General features: G+C 37.4%; 1 protein-coding gene across 5 annotated transcripts in view; it reads right to left on the bottom strand.

Moving 5' to 3' along the window:
• Positions 1-523: 523 nt before the first annotated feature.
• igdcc3 (immunoglobulin superfamily, DCC subclass, member 3) overlaps positions 524-16,727 on the bottom strand; it is a 143,327-nt gene continuing 127,123 nt past the window's right edge. For 4 of the 5 annotated variants that reach the window (XM_054771557.1, XM_054771558.1, XM_054771559.1 and 1 more), the window contains 7 exons: positions 14,316-14,563; positions 12,827-12,991; positions 12,324-12,512; positions 10,423-10,527; positions 10,183-10,318; positions 9,855-10,074; positions 524-7,895 (listed from right to left, as the gene is read on the bottom strand). In XM_054771557.1, coding sequence (XP_054627532.1) covers positions 7,752-7,895; positions 9,855-10,074; positions 10,183-10,318; positions 10,423-10,527; positions 12,324-12,512; positions 12,827-12,991; positions 14,316-14,563 — 1,207 coding nt within the window. In that variant the 3' untranslated portion in view covers positions 524-7,751. The remainder of the gene's footprint in view (positions 7,896-9,854; positions 10,075-10,182; positions 10,319-10,422; positions 10,528-12,323; positions 12,513-12,826; positions 12,992-14,315; positions 14,564-16,727) is intronic. The other variant, XM_054771556.1, reaches the window with a different exon arrangement.

The raw sequence follows: 16,727 nt of genomic DNA, 5'->3' as shown, positions 1-16,727 counted from the left end.
ATGTCATACAACTTCATGTTAAAAAATCCGAACTAGACCAAGCATCACCCCTTAAAGACAAGCCGAAGGTTTCAACTATGTCCTTCCCCTCACGCTCAGGTTTGACAAAGTCGCCTACAAAAATGGCATGTGTCACCTAGCAAGCGAATAGCATAGACAAGAATGCGAGGTGCATTCATGGACATCGGGTCGTACCAGTTGAGAATCACTGATTTTGATCAGGGGTGTCCAAAATGTGCGGTCTGCAGCTGTTTTTTTTAAATGGCCCTTGGCACATTCTAAAAATTAAACAGGAAAACTAAAAAAAACAAAACAAAACAAAAAAAAAAAACATTACTGCAAAAACTGAGAAAAAGAACAGTACTTTTACGAGAATAACTCCTAATAAAATACTAAAAAAAAAGTATAATATTAAGAAACAAAATGGTAATCTTTCAGTAAATACAGTCATAACATTATGAGGAAAAAAATATTTTATTTTAGAAATATAAAGTTGAAATATTAAAGAAAAAAGTCATGAGAAACAAAATGAGGAATAAAGATTTGGAAAACTGGGTTAAGAAAAAGTTGTAAGAGTGAAATAAAGTCATAATATTTTGAGAAAAAAACATTCCCAAGAATATAGTTTAAATATATGTAAAAAAAAAATACTTTTAAATGCAAAAAAGTGCAATGTAAGTAGAAAAAGCTGATATAAATAATAAGCTTTGTCGCCTACTGTATAACACACTGCTTCAGAATGAGGCTGATTTAGACCTTGTTTAAAGCCTCGGTCACAACCGGACGTGCGTTTTTTTCGTGGTGCGATTTGTGGCGTTCCCCAAACCGCTGCGTTTTTGTTTGTTTGTTTGTTTGTGGAGAACATAGTTGTGGTGACCATGAGCAACATCACAGTGCACTCTCTCCCTTTCCACCTACTGGGTAAAATTCAGGCTGGTATCTGCGATATCGATCCAATAGCGATACTTTGTGCAAATGCACCTAATGTGTCTGGTAAATTTTAAAAAGTAGTGTACAGTATTTCAAATCAGAGCATGAAGAATACAAGACATAGTAGCGTTATTGAGGCAGCAGGGTGATTTACAATATAGCCAAGCTCATATACAGCAACAGAAAAAAAACAGGACAAAATCATATATCTGAAGTATCAAAAGTGTCAATATTTTGATTTAAGAATTGACTTTAGAGCACGAGGAGCTGGTATCGGGAGCATCAATATTTCAGTATCGATCCGCACATCACCTGTACACGTGACGCACGTACAGGCAATGCACGACCGACTTACTGGACGCGCATGGGGGACGTACGAAATATCTGAACGCATGTCCGCGTCCGTAAAAAAACGGCCACTTTGCCCAAACCTGACTCAAGCAAATCGTACGGAAGACACACGTTGGTCGTACGGACGACGCACGAAGACGTACGACGTGCGTAAGATTGTCTTGCAACCTAAAAAAAACCCAAACGTCAATACCGGTAGAGTTTTTTTGACATGACAAAGAACCTCTGCGGCCTGGTCTACAGCTCGAAAACCAGCACGTTTTTTGTGTTTTTTTTGCACGTAGACCGGCCGTAGGAGCACATACGACCGGTTGTGACCTAGGCTTAAAGAGAACATCCAAAATACATCGTAAATTCATTGTGTGAGTCAGTTGTTGTTTAAAAGAAAATCGTTGATGTTGTATGTTGTATAATTATTCCACCCTTGAAATAAATCATTATTCACGTTGTGCTGTGTTGTAAGTTTCCACCCACATGACATTTGACAGTTATCTTTATTCAAAGGTAAACATCGAATTCAAACACCAGTGACAAAAAATAACTTTAAAGGTTCGTGGTATAAAAAAACCCAACAACAACAAGAATCCGATGAAGTTACACATTCACATCAGCTAGGAACTGAGCAAGAACATGGTTGCGATCATGAGTGCACAACAGAGTGCCTACAAGTATTTGCATACTGTATGTGTCTTTCTGGCTAGTGAGTGTCCAGTGAATATTTGACATTTGCGTGTAGTGTACAGTATGTTACTTTTGACCTGACAGAAACTATTGAGGTAGGTAACCATAATGCATATCAGAGCGAGACCCTGTGACACCACCCAGAAAAGAACTGTTGGGAAATAATGACCTCCTCATTCAGCGCGTTGTCTGTGGTCATTGACATCCAGCATGACTGTATTACTGAAGCTCTGAAATGAGGATTTAAGGAGAAGAAAAAAACGAGCAGCAATGGTGGTTTGGAGATTAAAGGCAGGCTAAGATCAGCACCTGTCCTGCCTGCTGGGCACCAGCAGTGTGAAAGGCCACACCTTCATGAGCAAAGTCATGTGAAGTTGAAAATAGTTCAGCATCTTGGCCAACAGACGTCTCTTTTTTTAACGTAAAAGTAAGAGGAGAAGGTTGATGTCTTTTGTTTTCCTCAAACCAGCGCAATCAAACCTCAGTTTTTGAACGGCCCAGTTTTTGTAGGGTTTGGTTTTCGATGACAATTTTTCAGTTTTCGTGCAGTTATTGCACAATGTTTGCACGTATCTTGCCGTCTTCCCCTGCACAAGTCTACAATAAAGATAAAAAAAATAAATTTTTTGCATGTAAAATTACCCTCGTTTATTTAACTCGTTCCAGACTGAATTAAATATAAAATTAAAATTAAATATTCATAGAATATTTTTGTAGTTAGAGCATAAAAAATCTGTTTATGACCTTCCACATACGTTTTTTTTTTTTTTTTTTTAGCATTATCAGAGTCCTGTAGACATGAAATAATACCCCTATAGTCACCTTTACACTTGTATTACCCAATATAAAAGACAAAATAATACAAAATAATCCATCTCAGACCTAAATATGATAAAGTAGACTCACACGTTAGAATCAACATTGTCTTATCAATGTAACGTTCCTCGGTTAAGGAGAGACTCACGATGCACTTCAGTCTCTTCATTAACAAGCAGAGAACACATGCAGTGAACATTCACACAGGAGCTGCTGTCGGCCACTCTCTACACGGCTAACCTGCTTCCAGCCCTCGGTCAACTCTAGCTAGCTGATGTCGCACACGTCACTTCCTAGACACCGCTTCTTAAAGGCAAACACAAGTCACAGATACTGTATTACACTTCATATCACGTCTTTTGAATGCCTTATACAGTAGGTCCCCAACTAACGAACACAATTGGTTCCAGGCGACCTTTCGCAAGTCGATTTGTTCGTACAGTAAGTCCAACAAAAGGTAATATTACCAATGATATAGGTACTACATGTACGTGTATACATATACAGTATTTGTGTATGTATGCAAATATGAGTTTGGATGTAGTAGTAAAATTAAATGAGGATAATTAATGAAAAAAACAATAATAATAAAAATGATATAATAATACGTAATGATAAATGTTATTTACCTTTGAAGAGGAGTGGTTGAGCATACTCGTGGTGGAGGAGGAGGAGTTATTGAAAAAGGAGAAATCGTCGTCATCGTTAGACTCTTCTAAAAGAGGTAGTGTTCTGTGGGTGGTGTAGAATTAAGCAGGCCTATTAACTCTTCATAAACTTTAATCACACGCTCTGTCCGGGTTGTATCATACAGCTACAATTTAGCTTTGCATTTCTCCTTTACACTCTCGCCCCACCTTCTTCCTCTACCTGTTGGTCCCATTAGCGGTGTCACAGTGCCCTCTACTGGTCCAGCATGTAGCAGTATAAATATTGAGTTAGTACAAAGCAAAATACATGAAAATATAGACCACTCAGCTTGCGTCCGTATCTCCGAATGTTCGTAAGTCGGATGTTCGTAAGCTGGGGACCTAGTGTATTTGTATTTTTGTTCATTTAGCCATTTTTATGCTTGAAAATGCTTAATTTAGGTCATAAATATGTAAAAAAAAATTTGCTTAAATATATATATATATATATATATTTTTTTTTTTTTACTAATAATAGACCATATTCAACCACGAAACAGCAATGATTTATTAATTATACATTTTTGAAAAAACGCAATAGAGTGATGTAGCGAGGGACGACTGTATAATTATTCTCTAATTAACTTTGTTAATTATTTTTGGGTGTCTGTAACAGATTAATTAGATTTCAATGATTTCCTACTGGAAAAATTGCTTCGGTTTGGTTTGGTTACGTTTTGGTTTTCGTCTGACATTTTTGGAACGAATTAATGACGGAAACCGAGGTGCCACTTTATTTTAACATAGCACCACTGAACACTGCCATGGCTGTAATTGGTAAATTTAATTTAAAAAATGTAGTGTTAGATATTATACTGTCTAATAGCTCACTGCATTGTCAGACACACTCACATAGCACAATCAGAATTGTTAGATTGTTAGATATGGGCGACACATAATAGATGCATTATTCTTCACTCACACCACCTTAACTCTCACATTCACACAAACTTAACCTGCAGTTTCCAAGCGCACAAGCTTAAGTTTCACTTTCTAGAGGAGTGCGGCAAATGCTTTACAGACTTCTGTTTACTTTCTGGGCTCTTGCTCTATCTTCCTCATTGATGATAAGACTTCAGCGCTGGAAGCAAATATATTTCCCTTATTTTTTAATGCTGAAAACCTTCAAAATGGTTTCTCTTCTCCGATAGCAACACGCTCCAAAGAACCAGGAAGGAAGCCTAACCAAACTGCTTGAAATCTTATCTTAGTCGTATTATTACTACATATTGGACGATATATTAACCTCTAGTGTGAAAAGCTTCATTTAAAATGGGCTCTAATTGTCTTACATTAGAATTTGTAGTTGTTATTCCTTAATTGTACAAAAACAGGGAAGAGACAAAATTTAACAGATCGGCCGTAGAATGGACATTTCATCATTTGTTTGTCTAAAGACGAGTTCTTTCATTTGTATATGCGATAGTACTGCTACTGCACCAACACCTCTTCACAATTTGATCAGGGGAGTAGCAGCATCAACCGTCTCCTCTCACTCTCAAAAAGAGACTGTGGAAATGACTGACCAAAATATTGGACTATGCCAGCAAAAGTGTCAAATATTTCTTGGCAGTTTAATCAGACTTGTGCTTGTGTGGAAATGAAATCCTTGAGAGTGAATGAAAGAAATCACTTGCACACGAAGAGGTCTTCATTATACACACGCACACACACACACACACACACACATACACACACACACACACACACACATACAACACTCAGCGCAAAGACTAATCGACGTCATTTTGCCTTTCATCCAAAGGAGCATCACAGCTCATTTAGCAGTAGATAGTCTGGAAAATGTTATTTTCAATGCAGAATGTTTTAAAACAGTTAAAAAAAAGTAAAATTAAAATCTAATAATAATCATACATTTAAAAAAACAATATTTGCAATATTTGGCCACACTAAAAAGAAAAAAAAATATTATGGAAAGAAACAATTAACATTAATTGCATTATTATTTTAATGAATTGGGTAATACAATTTGGTCAATAATGAAACAATCCACCAAAATTTCAATTTGTCTGTTTTTTTTTTTTTTAATGAAATGAAACTGGTCGTACTGATGACTTTGCTAATGTGTGATAATATGAAATTTCGTTGCCTCTGAAAAGTATGTGCAATCATGCAAAAAATCTATTGTTTCTTCAGTTTCCTGTTGATGTTAATGCCTGATCCAACTAGAGGTGCCTTTGTTTGGAGCAATATAACGATGACAACAAAAATAGCTCATAAGAGTTACATTTTTTGGCCGTACAATGCTATAGCTATTCATGTAAGAACTTTTGGGTATTACCAAGAAAGACCAAGAAAGAAAACCATGAAAGTTCCTAGATAGCAGCTCTTAAATTAAACTCTTATGAGCTGTATTTGTTATCCTCATTATATTTATCCAAACAAATGTACCTTTACGCATTAAAATGGATCAATAAACTGAAGAAACAAGGGTGGTCTAGTCATTTTTTTCATGACTGTAGCTTAAGAGGGGCCAATCCTGCTCATTTCAGTGTCTTTTAAAACGATCCCAGTGGGGCACTATAGTTTCTGTGAATAAAACGTAGCACGGTGGCCTAGTGGGTAGCATGTTTGCCACACACTCAGGAGATCTGGAAGATCGGGGTTTGTACTTGTATGTTCTCCCCGAGCCTGGGTTTTCTCCCACATTCCAAGAATATGGATGCATGTTAGATTAATTGGAGACTCTCAATGTCCATAGGTGTCAACCTGTGATTGGTTGGTGACCAATCCAGGGTGGACTGAAAAAATATGGAACTGTTGGATCGGGCCCATTTAAGATTAACTTGCCAAGATACATATGGGTTTCTTCTAGTTTGTAAAATGTCTTCTCTTATGTCCCAATTTGATTACCTCCGCCAAGGAAAGTGCAAGCGCAGCACGGAGTTTATGTTTTTGCTGGCGTTTATCTGTTTGTTTGTTTCTTTTTTGTTCAAAATAACTTGAAAAGTTCGGAATGGATTTGATTGAAATTTTCAGGAATTGTCGGAAATGGGATATGGAAGAACTGATTGCATTTTTCATCGTCTGCATCCAGGAATTTTTTTAAAAAGGATTCTTTAATAGGACCATTTTTGCCATTTGTGCATATAACGGAACAAAAAATGGTCAGAGCACTTGGGGGGAAAAAAATACAGGACAAGCTTCCAAACGGCTCTACAAAATATCAAAGACTGATCCAAAAAATGTAGGATTATTATTTTGGTGTGAATCCCAATATGAGGGGAAGTATGGCACTTGGCGGAGGTCTGCGCTCTCCGAGTGCTTCTCGAGTACTGATAATATTTTGCCTTTAAACTCATATCCTATTTTTTTTCTTTTCAGTGCGGCCCTGATGCGTTTACGTACCAACACACACATCACATTCTTCCACCAAAACATAGAGGAAATGTTTTTCATGATACAACAAAACAGAAAAACAACAACTCCAACTGTGACAAATATAACAATGTTATTTTGAGGTAGAACATTCAATTCAGCATTTGGAAGTGCTTTATGTTGGATACTCGTTTTTGTCGTTTTGCTTTTGACAAGCACGAGAGGAGCTTAGGAGAGAGACGATTCTTGACATCTGAGGTAGCGCGGCACCTGATCTTGTAATTCGGACCCATCAGTTCCTCCGCATGTAAAGTAAGTGAGAACACAGGGGAAGATAAAGTCCTGGAAGGCTTCCCGTAACACATTCATTCCGGCTGAGGTAGGTTTTTGTTGAATAACGAGCTTCACACATCCCAGCGCCTGCATGAGGGCCCAGAATTCCCGACTGAATAAAACAAAAGTCCTGAGACAGAACACACTGAGTCCCTTGAAAAAGGCTAAGGTCTTCTGTGAGCGAGAAGATGGAATCGTTGGTATGTCGAGGCAGCACGCATCTTTGACATCCACGGAAAAGTAGTGATAAGACCAATAACTTATAACCACTTTGACATAGAGATGATAAAGATATATGTAAATATATAATTATAAACTTAAAAAGGAAATCATCTTTGTATAACAAGGACATTTTGGGGCTCTTCTGTGTGCTGCCTAACACCAGAAAACAAACAAAAGACCAAATAGCGAGAGCACAAGAACACTTAGCTGGTCTGCCAGGCGAAACACAAGTTCCCCTAAAGCAGTCCTAGACTCCCTAGAACTTCCTTAACTTACCAATAAAAATCTTTGCACAAAATGCAAACTACTTTGAAGGAACAACCTGAGTGAGAAAGAAGCTGAGTGGACACTGCAGACAGTGCCGCGTGTGAGTTGGTCTTCATACGCGGATTAGCCTTGGTTCTGTTGACCCGTTCGTGTCGCGAGGGACTCCTGGGACTGCGTCTCCGTGTCCCGCTCGATGGTGAATTCATCGAGCGGTATTGTGGACAGCTGGGTGCCATTTGGTGAGTAGGACACAACGGTGGAGTCAGCCTGAAAATGCGTGCAAAGAAATACAATAATACGTCATAGAGTTCATTTCTATCATCATCTTGCTTTCTTTTATGAAGGCTGACTGTGGTTTAGAGGCAGACTACGCCTCCGGACTGGTTGCTACTCAATCACAAAGCACATAGAGAGACAACAGGCAACCATTCGCACTCGCTTTCACACCTAAAGGAATCAATCGTGTCCTGGCTATCAATGACTCCTGGGTACACACGTACTGTAACACTGTTATATCAGTCATGTCATGCAGCACCTGTGCGCTTGCCCCCAGTGCCCTCGCATTCTAATAGTTTGCCCTATTTTCCCACTATTTTTAACTTTCATGAAAAAACAAAAATACAATCCACTCCAGTCAGGAGCAGTGCCGCTTTCGCTGTGCTCAGCAACACTCAGCATTAGTAACGGTGTTACTGATGCTGTTATTGTTTTCCGTTAACGGGTAATACAGCCATCCCTCGTTTATTGCGGTTAATTGGTTCCAGACCCGACCATGTTAAGTGAATTTCCGCGAAGTAGTTTTTATTTATATTATTTTTTAAATATATTTATTACTTAAAAACAATATTTTGACATTTTTATATTTCTAAATTATTATAAATTTTAATTCTTTATATTGTTTCTAAATTATTTATATATTTTATTTTATTCATATTATATATTGTTACTAATTTTTATTACCATATTTATACATGATTATTAGAGCCCTATAGACATAAAATAACACCCCCATAGTCACCTTTACACTCCTATTACCCAATATAGTAGACATAATAAGGGAAAATAAGACATTAAGACATAAATAAGACTCATGCTCATGTGTGTTGCTGTAAATACTGTTTGCTCCGGTGTTGGACAGCAAGTGACGTTGGGGGCTCAGAGTTGAGTTTCAGCCCGTTTTGGGGATTATTGTGCCTGGTGGGCGGTCATTCAAACCTGCGATGAAGTCTGGTGCTTGTGTATCTCACGGAACATTACAGTAACATTACTGACACCCGGTGACCAGCATAGAATACTACATATCATCACGTCTTCTGAATGCCTTATAATTGTATTTTAGTCCATTTTTGCGCTTTAGGCAAAATACTGTATATTTAACATTTGCTTAAATATGCATATGTTTTGACTAACAATAGGCCGTATTCAACCACGGAACAGCATGATTTATAAATTTATATATTTTTGAAAACGTAATAGAGTGAAGCCACGAAATTCAAAGCACAAAGTGGTGAAGGACGACTGTAATGTATTACATTGTATGTAATTGTGTAATGTAGCTCTTTTTTACCTATTTTTGGTCATTTATTAACAAGTGCCAGCAACAGAACCAATGTTGTAATAGCGCTAAAGAGCAAATGGCCTCATCAGCTGGCCAGCATTAATACCAACGTTCATTGTAAACAACAGTAGGGCAAGTGTAACAGGCACGAGTAGCACATCCAACATTTTAAAGCGCATGCAGAGGTACAGTAGATAAAGCTGACCACTCATAATACAGAAAACCTCAGCAGGAGGTTGCCCATAGCTACAGTTTGTTCATGTCAAGCTTTTTGATCCAGCGCTAATTAGAGAGTCTGGTGCTTGTGTGTCTCACCAAACATTACAGTAACATTACTGACACCTAGTGACCAGGGTGGAATACTACATATCATCACAACGTCTTTGAATGCATCTTCTGAATGCCTTATATTTGTATGTTAGATAACTTAGACAATAAATATGTATAATTTTCCTAAATATGCATTTATTACTCATAATAGGCTGTTGTCAACCATTTAACAGCATCATTGATTCTCTGAATGCCTTTTACTTGTATTTTAGATCATTTAGACAAAAAATATGTACAATTTGCCTGAATATGCATTTTAATTTCTTAAAATAAGCCATTTTTAACCACAAAACAGCATGATTTATTAATTAATATATTTGTGAAAAGCAGAGACTCACAAGACTCACCCTGCGTGTCTCTTGTGTGTTGGGTTGAGGGAAGAGCCTCTCCAGCTCGTTGCTGTCCACCACTTTGTTCCCTCCTGCGCTGCCATTGACCTCCATTTCACTCCTGGTGGCCGTGTTCAGCCCACAGGCCCCCTGGGAAGAGGAGGAAGACTCCAGCGCTGCGCTGCGTGCTGCCTGGGGGGTGGCTTGAACCGCCTTACACATCATCAACCTAAGGATTGCAAGAACGCACACATTACAAAACGAGTCAAGCGCACACCTGACAGACCGCCATTTATCCCCCACGGGGGTTATTGGCAGGTTGTTTTCGTCAACACACCTGCCGCGGTAGCTGAAGACGAGGAAGAGAACGCAGAAGATGATACAGGTGACGCCGATGTGGATGCCAATGATGATGCCTGTCGTGGAAGTTTTGCTGTGCTCGTCTTGCACACAGTCGCACGAGGCGTCCAGAACTGGGGAGACAAGACACGTCACGTTCAAACAAGACTGCAGACCTATAAAAGACAACTGGGTGACATTTTAGTCATCATAAAAGTGGGTGGTTGCGTTTGTGTACCGGATTTCTCCAGCGCCTCTCGAAGTGAAACGAAGCGCATGGTGGCGTTGCCGTCTCCGTGTTGGTTGTACGCTAGCAGATTAATCTCATAGACCAGTGAAGGATCTGGATGCAGACAAAGAGAATCCCATTTAGTCCAACAGAACAGATCAAAACCCTCATTATCTTAGTGGTGTCCAAAGTGTGGCCCGGGGGCCATTTGCGGCTCACAGCTGTTTTTTTTATAAGCTGTGGCACACTGTAAAAATATGATCTTAAAAACTAACAACATCTACCAACATGTGCAGTAATTTTACAAGAATAAAGTCAAAATATTAGGAGAAAAAAGTTGTAATCTAATGAGAAAAAGTAGTAATTCTACAAAAATAATGTCCTTTTACGAGCATGAGGTTCAAGATTCAAGGTTTAAGAGTTTTATTGTCATGTGCACAGTAAAACAGGTAGTTCTGCTATGCAATGAAATTCTTGTTCTGTTCATTCTCCCAAAAAGAAAGAAAACGCAAGAAAATGAATAAGAACATAAGAAACATTAATACCAATAAATTAAGCAACAACAACAGAAGAGACATGAATACCAATGAATAAATGAATAAATAAATAAATAAAGTTATGACTGTGTGCGTGTGTTGCGTGCGGCGTGTGTTGAAATATGTGTGTATATGTGAAATATGTGTGTGTTGTGGTGAGGTTGAAATATACAGTAACATAAAGTTGTAATATTATGAGAAACAAACAAAACAACACATCAAGTTGTAATTTTTGGAAAATTTGGGTGCGGAAATTTGTAATGTTATGAGAATAAAGTCAAAATATTATGAAGAATAAAGTCAAAATATTAAGAGAAAAAGATTGTATTCTTTCTAAAAAAAAGTTGCAATTTTACGAGAATTAACTCGTAACATGAGGAAAAATAATGTTGTTTTAGTAGCATAACATTGAAATATAATATAACGTAGTAATAGTATGAGAAACAAACAAAACAATGAATGAAGTTGGAATTTTTGGAAAATTAGGTTGCGGAAACACATCTAATGTTACAAGAATTAATTTGGGAATAAAGTCGGAATTACAAGTAGAAAATGGACAAGAAAAAAGTTGGAAAATTGAAAAAAAAAAAACAGCAGAACTGGAAAAAATAGCTGTCATTTTATAAAAATAAACTCGTAACATGAGGAAAAATAATGTCATTTTAGTAGCATAGAATTGAAATATTAGAGAAAAGCAGTTATTTATTAAAATTCGTAATATTATTCAAAAAGTTATAATATTATGGGATTAAGTCACAATATTACAAGAATAACATTATTCTATGAAGAAAAATAACACCTTTTTAGTAGCATAATGCGGAAATGCAATATAAAGTAATAATATGAGAAACAAAGAAAACAGTGAATGAAGTTGTAATTTTTGGAAAATGTTACGAGAATTACCTCTAAATATTTTGGGAATAAAGTCGTAAATACAAGAAGAAAATTGACAAGAAAAAAGTTGGAAAATTAATAACAGCAGAAATGGGAAAAAACAGCAGTAATTTTACAAGAATAAAGTCAAAAAATTAAGACAAAAAAGTCGTATTCTAACGAGGAAAAATAATAGTAGTAGGATAAAACTGACATATTATAGAAAAAAGTTCTTTATTAAAATTAAATAAAGACCAAATATTATGGAAATAAAGTCATAATATTATGAAAACAACATTTTTGAAGATTACGTAAGAGGAAAGTTGAAATATTTGAAAAAAAAACCCAGCGAAAATGGGGAAGAAAGGAACAAAGAGTGAAGGTGACACTAATAATAGGATTTTGCACCTGTATGACAAAGCTGAGAAACCAGCGTTTTTCATGCAAAACAACCTTGTTAAGGGATAACCTGCTTGGATCCAAAAGCATAAAACATCTCACCCAGCTGAGTGATGTTGTACTGGGTGGCGTTGCGTGGTAAGACAATGGGTCCAGTAAAGACTGCTGTATGGGCTCTTCTGTAGTAGAGTCGGAAGCCTTGGTGCTGACCCATCTTGGTGGAAGCTTCCCACACCGCTTGCACCACACTGCTGTTCACCACTTTGGTGAAGAGGGACGGAGGTGCTGGAACTGCAACACAGTACACAACAACTCATCAACTGTAGCCTAGTAAGCAATCAAATGAAAAGTTGGTTAGAAGAGGATGTTTTTCAGTGGTACATGGTATGGTTTATCTCAGGGGTGTCCACATTTTTCCAGCGAGGAACACATCATGAACAATGAAAGGATGCAACTTTGCCACTGAGTGATTTTGTTAAGAAGTTATGCAGTTTATAAATGTCAAGAAAAAAAATCATCTCAATCAAACGTTGCATAATAAAGTAAAATCATTTTTAAAATGCAGTTCTCCGTGCTGTACAGATGTGATCCGTGTGAGCTCCCACCTTCCCCGCGAGTGCTCTCCATGACACTGTCTGATGGTTTGCTGGCACCGTGGGACGTGTAGGCCTTGACGTAGAAGGTGTAGCTGGTGGAAGGCTCCAGATCTCGGATGACCTGCTGCAGCGTCACCTTACTCACGGCCTCCTCGTATTCCATCTCCACAGGGTCTGATTGTGGAATGACGGAGAAAGTGCAGAGAGATGAAGTCAGACGGAGATAAGCCTGAAATTAGATGCCGCTTATGCATTCATGCGATATCAAATGCGGTCAAGAGAGGAAGCAATATATTCAATCTGCTTCTGTCTTTGTTTAACTGTTATTGCTTATTCACTGGCTTTACCAGTTAACAGGTAATCCAGTTTGACTTGATGCTGGTGTGAATTGCGAGTCTGAGAGAGGAGCCAGAGGCGGGGGAGGAGGCATTAAAGAGGGCCTGTTATTGCATTTTATTGCTCTTAATCCGGAGACACCCGACTATAACCACAATCTACCTCCAGCCCTAAAACAATCACGCCGTGCCATCCTGGAAGTGTAATTACAGCAGATCTTATTGGGTGACGCCTGGGGCCGCTAATTACACATCTGAGAGAATAACCTGCCGAGAAGAGCAGCTAAAAGGCGCACCTCAGCAACAATTTCAGCTGTTTTCATTTTTGCAAACTGTCAACTTATCATATCAACTCTTTTCATATAATATTTAATAGATGAATCCCTCGTTTATCGAGGTTAATTGGCTCTAGACCCAACTGTGATGAGGAGATTTTCGCATAAGTGGAATATTTTCATAGCTCAAGCGCACAAAACCAGTTCATGACTTCTAAACATCGTTTTTAACATTATCGAAGCCCTCTAGACATGACGTAACAGTCACCTTAACCCTCCTGTAAACCAATATAGTACACATACGTAATCAGAGAAAATAAGCCATTTAAGACACGAATAAGCCCATGTGTGTGGCTGTAAATGTGTTCTGGTGCTCGGGGAGCTGAGTAAGGGGCGGACAGGAAGTGACGTTGAAGGTTCAGAGTTGAGTTTTAGCCTGGCCTGGCATGGATTACGGGTGCAACAGTAGTCCATGTTAGGGATTATTGTGCCTGTTGTGAGATTATTCAAGCCTAAATCTGGTGCTTGTGTGTCTCACCCAACATTACAGTAAGATTACTGACCCCGAGCGACCATTGTGGAATACTACACATCATCACAGCATCCTTGAATGCGTCTTCTGAATGCCTTATATTAGTATTTTACTTCATTTAGACATTTTTATGCTTGAAAATGCTTAATTTAGACAAAAATGTGCTTAAATATGCATTTTGTTTACTAATAATTAACAACACTGCATGATTTATTAATGAATGTATTTTTGAAAAACTGTGATAAGGGTGACGCGGCAAAATTGAAAGCATGAAGTGGCGAGGGACTACTTTCTTATGTTTGAATGTAATAACACTGCATGATGAATCAGGTAATAGTCACGGTCTGCAGTCTCACCTGTGGTCCTGCGTATGTGGAGGACATAACCAATGATGTCCTGCGTGTTCTGCTCGGGCTCCCTCCAGGACACCTGGATGGTGGTCGGTGAAAGGGCCTCGGCCTGCACGTCGGTGGGCACACCAGGGAGCCCGTCAGCCCAGAGCACTGTGAGGCGAGCGCTGGCCTGCGTGGAGCCGGCGCTGTTCTCAGCGATGCATTGGTAGATGGCCTCGTCATCCTGGCTAATGCCGTAAATCGTCAGCGTGCTGTGAGAGGCAGAAGGGAGACAAGCTTCGTTGTCATCTGGATGGAACAGTAGTTGACTGGAGGGAAGCGCACAATAGGAACCCCAATCAAAACCCAAGTGTGTGACATTCATGTTATACTTTGCACAACCACCTTGCCCGGTATATTAAATATGCACTTTTTTTTTTCTTGTACATTTTCTTCTCATATTTATTACTTTATTCCCATAAAGTTTTGACTTTATTCTCGTAACAGCTACATTTTGCATTGTTATTTTTAAAATATTTTCCATCTCTTTCAACTGTTTAAATTTTCTTCTCATAATTATGGCTTTATATATAACATTTTGACTTTATTCTCCTAATATAACTTTTCCCGCTATCAAATTTTTCAAAAAAAGGAACTTTTGACCTTTATATGACCAATATGACCTTTTTTTCTTAATATTTTGACTTTATTTTCCTAAAATGACTGCTGTTTTTTGCAGTTTGTGTTGTTTTTTTATTTTCCAAATATTTCAACTTTCTTCTCACATAAGCTATGTAAATTTTCTTTTCGTAACATTTTGACTTTATTCCCATAATATTATAACTTGTCCCCCAACCTAATTTTCCGAAAATGTTTTATTCCTAATAGTATTACGACTTAAAAAAGAAACACATTTATACAATATTTCAGCTCGATGCGACTAAAATGACTTTATTTTTCTTCATAATATTAAGGTTTATTCACATCAAAAAATCCTAGTTAGAATATTACTTTTTTCTTAATATTTTGACTTTATTTTTGTAAAATTACTGCTGTTTTTTTGCATTTTGTTCTGTTTTTTTTTTAATTTTCCAACTCTTTCAACTTTTTTCTTGTAAATTTTCTTTTTTTGTAAATTTTGACTTTATTCTTTTATTCTGACTTTTCCCGCAACCAAATTTTTTCAAAAACTTTTAACATTATTTCTTGCTATTTCTCATAATGTTATGACTTTTAAAAAATTACATTTTTATTTAATATTTCAACTCTATTCTACTAAAATGACATTATTTTTTTCTCATAATATTGTGAGTTTATTCCTGTAAAAGTGTGATGTTTTCCTTGTTATGCTATAACCTTTTTTTCTTCATATTTTGATTTTATTTTCCTAAAATTACCGCTGGTTTTTTTGCATTTTGTGCTGTTTTTTTCCCCCAATTTTCCAACCCTTTCAACTTTTTTTCTTGTAAATTTTCTTCTCACAATTATGACTTTGTGCCCATAAAATTTGGACTTTATTCTTTTAATATTATAACTTTTTCCACAACCAAATTTTCTGAAAATTCTACCTTTAGATTTAATAATTAATTTAGATGTAATATTATGAGAAATAAACAAAACTATGTTGTTTGTTTCTCATAATATTACATCTATTCTTGTTAAATTACAGCCTTTACTCATTAGATTGCAATTTTTTTCTCTTAATATTCTGATTTTAATCTTAAAAAATTACTGCATATATTTCATTTTTGCTGATGTGTGTATTTTTTTTAATTTTCCTGTTAAATTATATATTTAGAATGTGCCACAGGCCAATAAAAAACAGCAGCGGGCCGCACTCTGGACACCCCTGGTGTAAGGTGTGTAGCCAAAGTCAAACCAAATCACCTTCAGGTATAAGAAAAGATAAAATGATGCAAATATTGCTTTCAAATGTGATTTGGGAGGTGTTAACAATAAAGGACCCCCCCACACAGCAGCTGCGCACAGAAGAGCTTTTCTCTCAGAGCCCATATTTCAAACTGGTTTGTCATCTGCTGGAACTCCCATCGGAAAACATAAATCTATTTTAGAGTTAAAAAAAAAAAAAAGTAATTTGACGACATCAGTGAAACCTTTCATGTGTCCATACACACGCGTGCGCTGTCCGCACACACACAGCTACCCACGCAAAATACATCTTTTTTTACACTTTCCGTCCTTCTCTTTGTTGAGCACCGAGAATTCTCGAGATAATGTGCACATCAGTTGTCGACGTAGCCATTGCTTGCGCATTTACTTGTGACTTTGGCCAGAGACATCGGTGATAATAAAGGATTTTTTTAGCTGACAGCAGTTTGTCCGCGTCATTTTCCTCCATTTGTGCCTATTTGTATTGATATTCTTCTGTTTTCATATGAGGATATACGGGGATGATCTTGCGAGGAAAACCTGCAA

This window comes from Dunckerocampus dactyliophorus, chromosome 3 (assembly GCF_027744805.1).
Source record: "Dunckerocampus dactyliophorus isolate RoL2022-P2 chromosome 3, RoL_Ddac_1.1, whole genome shotgun sequence".
Classification (NCBI taxonomy): domain Eukaryota; kingdom Metazoa; phylum Chordata; class Actinopteri; order Syngnathiformes; family Syngnathidae; genus Dunckerocampus; species Dunckerocampus dactyliophorus.
This window is presented reverse-complemented; position numbering and strand designations above follow the sequence as displayed.